This window comes from Canis lupus, chromosome 38, assembly GCF_048164855.1.
Source record: "Canis lupus baileyi chromosome 38, mCanLup2.hap1, whole genome shotgun sequence".
Classification (NCBI taxonomy): domain Eukaryota; kingdom Metazoa; phylum Chordata; class Mammalia; order Carnivora; family Canidae; genus Canis; species Canis lupus.
In genome coordinates, this window is record NC_132875.1 from 17,960,242 (window position 1) to 17,970,531 (window position 10,290).

The 10,290-nt window shown below is 45.2% G+C and overlaps 2 protein-coding genes across 21 annotated transcripts in view; one reads left to right on the top strand and one right to left on the bottom strand.

The window, feature by feature from the left end:
- Positions 1-5,356, bottom strand: part of UCHL5 (ubiquitin C-terminal hydrolase L5) — a 41,199-nt gene extending 35,843 nt beyond the window's left edge. For 2 of the 14 annotated variants that reach the window (XM_072814892.1, XM_072814887.1), the window contains exon 1: positions 5,280-5,330. Coding sequence is in view for 2 of the 14 variants with exons in the window: in XM_072814879.1 (XP_072670980.1) it covers positions 5,055-5,130 (76 nt within the window). In the remaining 12 variants the exon portion in view is untranslated. Of the gene's footprint in view, positions 1-5,054 lie in introns of all 14 variants that reach the window. The other 12 variants (XM_072814891.1, XM_072814884.1, XM_072814881.1 and 9 more) reach the window with 10 other exon arrangements.
- A 97-nt stretch (positions 5,357-5,453) lies between these two features.
- Positions 5,454-10,290, top strand: part of RO60 (Ro60, Y RNA binding protein) — a 29,140-nt gene continuing 24,303 nt past the window's right edge. For 3 of the 7 annotated variants that reach the window (XR_012025923.1, XM_072814870.1, XM_072814871.1), the window contains exons 1-2: positions 5,454-5,606; positions 9,809-9,976. The gene's annotated coding sequence lies outside the window, so the exon portion shown is untranslated. Of the gene's footprint in view, positions 5,607-6,195; positions 6,316-9,808; positions 9,977-10,290 lie in introns of those variants that run through there. The other 4 variants (XM_072814872.1, XM_072814874.1, XM_072814873.1 and 1 more) reach the window with 4 other exon arrangements.

A 10,290-nucleotide genomic window follows, 5' to 3' on the forward strand; every position in this document is an offset into this window, starting at 1 on the left:
TTTCTGTGTGTCTCTCATGAATAAACAAATTAAAAAATTAAAATAAAATAAAATAAAATAAAAAATAAAAAATAAAAAATAAAAAATAAAATAAAATAAAATAAAATAAAATAAAATAAAATAAAATAAAATAAAGAAACCAACCAACCCAGGGAAGGACCCTCCCTGTTGCCAGTGCCTTAAATGTAATGCTATCTTCCAACAGTTTTGACAATCTGTCATTCCCCTAACCACACCAAGTCTACCAGAAGCAAAGGCATGGCCCCAGCTTCTGTACCTTCTACAAAAAATAGTCCCAGGTATCTTCCCTAACCATGTCATTCCATGTTATTTAGTTAGTGATGTGACCAAATAGGAAAAAAATGAATTGTGGGCACTCAGTAAGCCCTCCAAAAACAAGGACTAGATGCAACTATTTGGGAACCTCAAGTTGGAAAGCTGTTAATTTATATCTCTAATGAGAGGGTTCCATTTTGGGGACCCCAACAATTATAAGCAGTACTCCTTTCTAGGGGTAGGTACCAGGTGCACCGTCGTAAGTATACTTGTATTTCTTGTGTGAAAGCCAGGCATTAACTTGCCTCTCTCCTCAAAACAAAGTAACACGTACCTCAAGAGAAGTCATAACAGACTTTCAGGTCAAGGAAAAACTATGTTGGCCCCCCAAGTCATTCAGATTTGTCTCAACCCCGGGCCAGAGTTGTGGATAATGGAATTCTGCAAGACTTTTTCCTTGCAAGCCCAGGAGGAGTCCATGCAATCACTAACACACCCAGCCATGCCTGAGCTAATGCCTTAAGCCAAGATGAAATGTCAATACATAAAAATATAAGGAGAAAGCCACTGCTTTCTGTTGTAAACACTATAAGAGATAAATTAAACAGATCTGGTGCCAGCCCTGTGGGTAATGTCAGATTAATCAGAGTAGCTGAGGGAAAGGTATATTTAGCGTAGAAAACAAGAATGGATAACGTTCGGAGACAATTTTCACTGAGTTTCTCCTGTTTCTGCTTGTCCTCTGAGAGTTCTGGACTATCTTTTCAAGGATGTTATTTTAATAAACAGACTTGATAGAGATAGTATCTTTTACTGGTGCAGAGGCAAGATATATTTGCTGTCCATTGGATCTTCCTAAAGCTAAAGACTGAACAGAGACCTCTTTAATAAAACTGGGAGTTCCCTAAGCTCAGGTTCCTTAGCTATGACATAGATTCATGCAGCAACATCCACCTGGATCCACTGCCACTCCTGTGGACTTGTAGGAAGACAAGGGAACCAATGCAAACGTGAATCTCCTGCTGCTTACTGTGCCAAGAGTAATACAATTCTTTATCTCTTTACACTTGATCTTAGCCAAAAGGCCGAGAAGTGATCTTTATCTCTTTATCAATATGTCAAATAATACAATCCTTTATGAGATAGTGCAGGCTAACTTGTTAGCTGGTAAACAGGGTAAAATATAATAGTACATATTTCTTAAGAGATGTTGGATTGTATCAAATGCTTTTTGTATCTACTGAGGCAATCATACAGTTTTTCTTTAAGTTTGTTAATATGGTAAACCACATTGAATCTCAAATCTTAAAACATTGAATTCCCATGAATTCATAACTGAGTGGGATTTATATTAATCTATATCATTATAATGTATAAAACCTACAGATTATAACCTATACTAATTGATCTATATTAATTGTCCATTTGCTAAAATTTTGTTTAGAATTTTTGCATTTATGTTGATGATGGAGTTAGGTCTGTAGTTTCCTTTTCTTGTAATGCCTTTGTCTGGATTGGGTGTTAGGATAATGATGGCTCTCAGAATGAGATGGGAAATACTTCTTCCTCTCCATTTTTTTTTTTTAGGAAAAGTTTTGTGTAGAACTGGTATTAGTTAATCCTTATGTATTTGAAATAATTTACTAGTGAAGCAATTTTGGCTAGAGTTTTCATTGTGGGAAGATTTTAAATTATAATTTCAATTCAATAAATACAAGGCTATAGAGGTTATCTATTTCTTCTAGTATGAGCTTTGGTAATTTTTATCTTTAAAGATATTCATACATTTCACCCAAGTCAAATTTATTAGCATAATGTTTAGAATATTCCCTTATTATCTTTTTAATCTATAAAATCTATAGTGGTATCCCCTTTTACTTCTAAAATTGGTCATTTGTGTCTCCTCTAGTTTTTGTTTTTTTTTTTTTAAGATTTTATTTAAAAGCCTACAAACCAGGGATCGAGTCACTTGCTCTACTAACTGGGCCAGCCAGGCATCCTCTCCTCCCTTCTCCTCTCTTCTTTCTAATTACTCTGACTAGAAGTTTATCCATTTCATTGATTTTTGAGAAATCAGCTTTTAGTCTCATTGATTTTTTTCCACCATTTTCATCTTATTTTGTTTCACTAATTTCAACTCTGATCTTTATTATTTCCTTTCATCTGCTTACTTCAAGTTTCATTTGCTATTCTTTTTCTGGTTTCTTGAAATGAAAGTTGGGGGTCATTGATTTGTTGTAGGAAAAGTAAATGCAGTCCCTGTTATTCCATCTTGGCTGGAAACATAAGTTTACAGCTTCTGTTTTTAATCAGTAGACTATCACAGTTTATTTCAGTGCATTTATGAATTATGTGTGTACCACACCAATTAAAAGTAGAAGTTCTGCTCCATCAGTTTCCTAATAAAAACTTTGTTTTGGGGGGCGCCTGGGTGGCTTAGCCAGTTAAGTGGCCAACTCTGTTTCATCTCAGGTTGTGATCTCGTAGTCATGAGATTGATCCCCAAGTCAGGCTCTGTGCTCAGCAGGGACTGAGGATTCTCTCCTCCTCTGCCCCTCCTCACACTCAGGTGTGCACGTGTGAGTGCTCTCTCGTTCTCTCTCTCAAATAAATAAATCTTAAAAAAAAAACAACTTTGTTTTACCATGGATTATACTCCACTAAAATATGTATTTATATATTCATCGACTCCACAAGTAATTTCCTCTCCAGTGAAGAAACTTTTAAAATAAACTTACAATAGCATTCATGACACAATAAGATTGTGCACTTTTTAAAAAATGAACTTCAAAAAGCTTTTTAAATCCATGAATTGTGTAAGAAAAAAGATGGAAATGACTGGAATAAACTTATGTTCTCTTTGAAGTATCTGATGATGATATACAACTTGTATCATTTAACTTTTTGCAACATTTTTCTGCTAATAAAGCCAACCCATTAATAGCAATTGCTTCACTTTCCATATGTGTCAGTGCAAAAAAATGCATTTACATATCACCCTCTTTAGTATAACTTTTAATCATTCTGAATTATAAGTTTTCTATGTATATAGGACTGAAAAACAAACTTGCCTAGTACACTGTTTCTTAAAGTCAACACTAATGTCAAAAGAGTTAAGGTGTTAAAGGTTAAATTTCATGGCTAAACCTGCAGACATCTCAAACTAAAAATCCTAAAAGGAACTCATTTTCTTGTCTATCAAGCTTGTTCATCAAGCTTCACCAGTCACTCGAGCTAGAAACCCTGGAGCGTTTTCACATTTCTCCCCTACATCCGGTCAGTGGGCTGTCCTGCTGGTTTAAATAAAGCAAAATCATTACAACTACTTCCTCCTCTTTAATCCATTACTTTAAGTTCATCATCTGACTCCAATCATTTTAAGACACCTCTAGCTTCTCTCCCTTCATTTCACTCCGGCCCGCATACCACACGTGGCACAAACCTTTTCTAATTACAAAAATGTCATTTCAGCATTCAATTATCTTTGACAGCTAAGTCCCCAGTGACGACAGGGCAATCCAAACTATACAACTCAGCATACAATCTTGCCTCAGTTTACTTTTCAGCTTCAGGTTCAAATATCTCCTCGTCTGTTACATTATGTGTTTTGGGGTTTTTTTTTTGTTTGTTTGTTTTTTGCCACTTTGCTGTTTCCTACTGCATGTACTTTACATTCCTGTGTACGTTTTTCCCTCTGCCTGTGCTCTTCCGTGACCTGTGTCCCCTTAACGTTTTTGCACATGCTCCAGCACAGCGATTAACGCACCGCATTCCTTCGTCGGATCTTTAGAAGAGAAGTCGTGGTTTATTCACACCGAAAACTCCCCAGCCCTACCAGGGTGCCCGACGATACAGCAGACAAACGACACATACTTGATAAATCACATTCCTCGCATACAGCGATGCGCAACAGACAGCATCTCTACCGACGTTTGGTTTCTAACCCCCAGTAAAAGTTTTAACATAATAGCTAGAATTAGTAATACTTGGGAGAAATGTAGCCGAGAAATAAACCTACTGCCCAAAAGAAAGGATGAGAACAAGAAGGACATCAAAGTGTCTAAAAAGGCCAAAACATGCTATTTAGGATGTGAGACAAGGAACGCGGCCAGAAAAAAAGAAAACTGAGGAAAGCATGTGGCCTCTGGTCTGGAGCACTGGCTCAAGAAACCACACTTTACCGGAAGTCAAAAAAAAAATAAAAAAAAAAAAAAGAGAGCGCGCGGGGGGAAGCAGCAGCAAAGTGGCTCGTCAGTGCCGCGCGGTCGGCGTGCGTGAGGGCCGCGGGCTCTTCACACACACGCGGTGCTGAGGGAGTCCGCAGCCTCCCGCCGCCGCCGCCGCCGCCGCCGCCGAGGAGGAGGCACAGCCTCGCTCTCCCCGCAGGGCTGACGGCCTGAGAGCCGGCGTCCAGGCTCACCTGCCGGGCGCGGGGAACGCTCCCAGGCGAGCGGCCCTGGAGACGGGAGGTCCGCGCGGCGGCGGCGGCGGCGGCGGCGGGAGGCTGCGGCGGGGGCGCGCTCGGGTCACCGAACCAGTGACTGGGCGCCGAGGCCAGCGGACGCCGCAGCGCGCAGGACACCTACGATCCCCGCCCCCGAGCCCCGCGGAACCGCCAGTGCCCGGGGCGGAGGAGCGGCCGAGAGCCCAGCGCGATCCGGGCTGCCGGACTCGCCTCCCGTCAGACGCGAGGCGCGGTGGCCGCCGAGAACCACTCCGTGTCCGGCCTGGGCCTCCTCCCGTGACCCCCGGCCCGGCACGGCCCCCCTGGCTCTCACCGAATCCTTTAATGAGCTCGGTGAAGACCCCGGGGTCGCTCTCCATGAGGCACCACTCCCCGGCATTGCCCGTCATGGCCCCGGCCACGCACCGCCCGCTGCGCCTCAGGCCGCGGCCGCCGCCCGCCCCAGCTGCCGCCGCCACGGATCGCGGCAAACCCGCCGCCGAGCTCGTCAACCCCACGTCACCCCGCCTACTTCCCGACAGCCTCCGGGCGCCGTCACCTGCAGCGCGACGGAGCGCAGGAGGACGCTCTAGCCACCCAGGGACGGCGGAACTCGGGCTGGGCCGCGCGGGGACCCGTAGCGGAGCGGAAGGGGCGGGGGCCTGCGAAGAAAGGGCGGGGATTCGGGCGCCGGAGGAGGCCACATCCGGGATCCTGGCCAGTCGGGGGCGGGGCCCCGGGGAGGGGCGGGGCGAGTCGGCGGCGGCGGCGGCGGCGGCGGGGCTGGGACCGGCCCGGGGCTGCTGCGGCGTCTTCCCGTCGCGTCCCCGCAGCGCGCGGGGCTTCACCCGGTGGCGCTGCGGCTTCGGAGGGCCGCCAAGCACAGGTGAGGAAGCCGCGGGGGGCCGCCGGGGCCCTTTGTGCGGTCTGAGCGGCCCCGCGTTCGCGCAGGATTCGGCGGATCCGCGGTGTCGCTCACCCCGCATCCCGGCGCCGGGGGCCGGGGCGGGCGCTTGGCCGGAGCACCCTCGACGGAGCCTCCGCGGCCGGGCCTCGCTGGAGAGCGGAACGAGCCCGCTGCGGGCACAGCCTCGCGGGGCTGGGCTCGGGCGCCCCCAGGGCGGGCCCCTCCCAAACCCCGGGCCGCTCCCTCCCGGGCTTCCATGGCTTCCCGCAGGCCGGCGTCGGGAGGCCCTGCTCGGCCTTTCTCTCCTCCTCTTCCTTCTCCTCGCGCGGCTTCTGCGCCGAGAGGCGTCGCCCGGGATCTGGGGACTGGGGAGAGGGATCCTTGTGGGCAGACCGGAGGCGAATTTATCCTGGAGGGAATGACCAGGGGAGAAAGGCCTGCCCTGCAGTCCGCGGGGATGATCGACAAGCGTAAGGGGATGCGATGCCGCAGCGGCCGACGTCGAAGAAACGTAGCGTATTAATCTATTTTCTTTAATTTTTTTTTGATTTTTATTCATTTATGATAGTCACAGAGAGAGTGAGAGAGGCAGAGACACAGGCAGAGGGAGAAGCAGGCTCCATGCACCGGGAGCCCGACGTGGGACTCGATCCCGGGTCTCCAGGGTCGCGCCCTGGGTCAAAGGCAGGTGCTAAACCGCTGCGCTCCCCAGGGATCCCCAAAAATGCCTATTTTCTTTTCTTTTTTTTTTTTTTTTGCTTTTTTTTAAATGCCTATTTTCTTTAAAAATTTTTTTTATTTTTTTAAATTTATGATAGTCACAGAGAGAGAGAGAGAGAGAGGCAGAGACACAGGCCGAGGGAGAAGCAGGCTCCATGCACCGGGAGCCCAACGTGGGATTCGGTCCCGGGTCTCCAGGGTCGCGCCCTGGGCCAAAGGCAGGCGCCAAACCGCTGAGCCACCCAGGGATCCTCCAAAAATGCCTATTTTCGCTAAACCGTGACGTCGCCCTCATTCAGCAGGCTTTTGCAGCACGCTAAGTGTTCAGATTGAAATCTTCAGCCGGGTGTGTGTGTGTTTCTGCACCACCACTCCTGAAAAGCTCTGCGTTCCGAGAAGGGCCTTCGGAATCCAGAAAAGATGACTGGATCCGCGCTTCGCGCCGGGGTGACCAGGGGCTCGGAGGGTAGCGAGCGCTGTGTTGCGGATTATGGGAAGCCACAAATAAAAGTGACAAATGTTACCGAGGGAAACAACAGCACAGTTTTTGTGTTAAAAACAAGCATGGCTGTGGGGCGCCCGGCTGGCTCCGTCGGTGGAGCGTGCAACTGCTGATCTCCGGATTGTGAGTTCGAGGCCCACATTGGGTTTAGAAACTACTTTAAAAAAGGGGGCGGGGGCATGGCTGTATTATGGAATAGAAATGAAAGTTTGTATCAAGTGTTTGATTATTTTTTTTCTTTTGATTTGAGACTTTTTTGAAGTGTCGAATTAGACAGAGGAGACTCTGGGAGTTAGAGGAGGTGGGGAAGGACTTCTCTGTTCATTAGCTGTTCCTAAGCAGACTAAAATGGAAAAGTTTGTGAGGCATAGGAGTCTAGCTGTATTTCCTTAATAAACCATAGCTAAAATGACTGTCACTGGAGCCCAAAGCTGTTTGTGATCATTTGTGGTATATTTTGATCTGTAATATTGCCGTGAACTTAAAGGGTCTTCTGTGCTGAATAAAGACTCAGAACTAACACTCATTTCATATCCAACTTAACATGGTGCCTATTGAAAATTTAGCCCTTGACACAACCTTGAAATAACCAGAAAGGAAGGTTGAAGTTTCTTCATTTATGCTAAATTCACATAAAAATCCAGATTTCTGGGTCATCTGGGTGGATCAGTGGTTGAGCATCTGCCTGGGCTCAGGTCGTGATCCCTGGGTCCTGGGATCCAGTCCCACATCAGGTTCCCTGCAGGAAGCCTCCTTCTCCCTCTGCCTGTGTCTCTGCCTCTCTCTGTGTGTCTCTATGATTAAACAAATAAAATCTTTAAAACAAAGCCAGATTTCTGGGTCTTTTGAGAAAAATGAGACGGTTTGATAATACAAGGTCCATACTTGCATGGCTACCAGTTGGCTGAAAGTACATGCCTTAAGGATGGAATGCTGTCATGTTTGCCACAATTCCTCACCACTTTTTATTGCATCTCATTTGATTTGATCAACTCAGGTATACTACCAGTCTGAATGATACAGTATGAATTTGTGGCCCCAGTTTTTAGAGTATTGTGTCTTTTAGATTGTCTGGCACTCTCCTAGATGTTAGCTTTGTTTTTTGGGGTTTTTTTTGGGGGGGGGGGGATTGCGTTTTTTAAAGAGAGAAGGGTTTTTTTTGTTTTGTTTTTTGTTTTTTAGATTTAATTTACTCATGAGAGACACAGGGAGAAGGGCATAGACACAGGCAGAGGGAGAAGCAGGCTTAACTGCAAGGAGCCTGGTGGGGGACTCCATCCCAGACCAGGGATCACGCCCTGAGCCAAAGGCAGATGCTCAACCGCTGAGCCACCCAGGGGTCCCGTATGTCAGCTTTGACTTCATTTAAAAAAGATTAAGCTGTAAAACTTGTTTGACCTCTTGGGATGAGAACATTTTCAAATAAGATATGATCAAGAGACTTTGGAAAGATACTCAAATATGTATGTTAAAGAAAAACAGGAACTCAAAACTAACAGTACTATTAAAAGATAACTGAATGTTCTTCTAATGAATGCAAAACAGAAAAGTATTGTGTATTACTAGTGTTCAAAAAAAAATAATTACTAGTGTTCATTGATTTTGCATTTAATATTAACAGAGAAGTGGGCAATATATATAAAATGGCCACAACCAATTTCAAATTATGGCCATATCTTTAAAAATACTATGATCTGTTTAATTCTTGCCCTAAATTTTGGGGCACCTGAGGGACTCAGTGGTTGAGGGTCTGCCTTTGGCTCAGGTCATGATTGTGGATTCCTGGGATGGAGTCCAAAAAAGGGCTCCCTGCAGGGACCCTGCTTCTCCCTCTGCCTGTGTCTCTGCCTCTCTCTGTGTGTGTCTCTCATGAATAAATAAATCTTAAAAAAAAATTATTCCCTATATTTTAATTTATGGAAGTTTGAAACAACTTTAGTTATGTTAAAGTCTTTGGAGTGGTGTGCTTTAAGAATGCTGGATAGGACAGGACAATCCAAAGAATTAACCATCTTTTTGTTGTTGTTAATCTGGATTTACAACACTCTGATTATTCAGGAGTGGATTAATTGACGACCAGGCTCTGACCTCACCCCAACTGCCTTCTAAATCACTGACAATGGAGTTTAACGCTTTGAGGAGGGAGATGATGGGAGTTGGGGAAAGAGGAAATTAAGGTCCTGTTTATGTCTGTGTGTATCTCAAATTGCTTTCTAAAGACAAATATAAAAAATACAGAGTTAAATATCATTTGAATATTTATTTAAATAACTTCCCAGATATGTTTTAGTAAGTCAACCTTTAGTTTTCATTTTTTTAGTGACAGATTTTTGAGATAGAATTTATGTGACTTGAAATTCACTATTTTAAAGTATGCCATACAGTGAATTTTAGTATATTCACAGACTTGTGTTGATGTAGGCAGACTGGGTCCATGGATCCAAATGGAGTCCTACAGGACCAGCCAAGAGGGTCCATGGCTTTACAAAGGATAGAAATCAAACAAAAAATCAAATCTCAGTTTTTGCTTGGGATGTGGGGTTTGTGATGTGATGTGATGAGGATTGTGATCTGGTGTACATGTCTTCTCAAGCATCCAGAAATTGGTCAAAACAAGGATGAGTGCTCAGGTGTCCTCCTTAAGTCACTTATGCTCTGGAGCCAGGAGGCTTGGCATCAGGGTGTCTGAAGTCAATGGTCTGCAAAATGTACATGACAGCCTTGCCCTGTCACTTCTATCGATTATACTGGAAAACTCCAAAGAAATCATTAACTTCTAGACCCTTACAAGGGCATACATTATTTGTACTAAGTATAAGGCACACAAGTGTAAGGTGGGGGTGCAGGTCTTAGCAAGAGTAGATGCAGGAAAAAGAGCAAAAAAAAAAAAACCCAGTTCTTCTTGGAGTCCCTTCAGTTTCCCTATCTCAGTGTAACCATCACCACCATCTAATTTCAGAACATTTTCACCACCCCAAAAAGAAACCCTTACTGTTGTGCCCAAGATTGCGAATCCGAGAAACCACCAAGGAGCCGGCACCGACGCAAACACACGAGGGTTTATTTACAAGCTCGAGCTTGGGTCCAAGTATACCCGACACAGTGGAGCAGGGACTTGGACCCTGAGGTGGGTTTCAGCTTCGTTTTTATAGGCTGGTCTAGGGGATCTTCAGAAGGGGTGGAGGAATTTCTCAAGTTCTGTTTACATTTTCATGTGGGGCTTTCAAGGGCGTTGAGCTCTGTTCTCATTCTCATAGGGGCTTCCTAGGACTTTAAGCTGCAAACTGTTTTCTTCCTGTAACTAAAGTAAGGTAAAGTTCAGCTCTTATTCACAGGGGCCTGGGATGGCTGCACTTGTGCTAACGCTGAACTCAAAGTGGAATGGCCTTAATTTTCTCGGCCTCCACACTTACCACTTTGGAGAACAGTCTGGCAATTCTT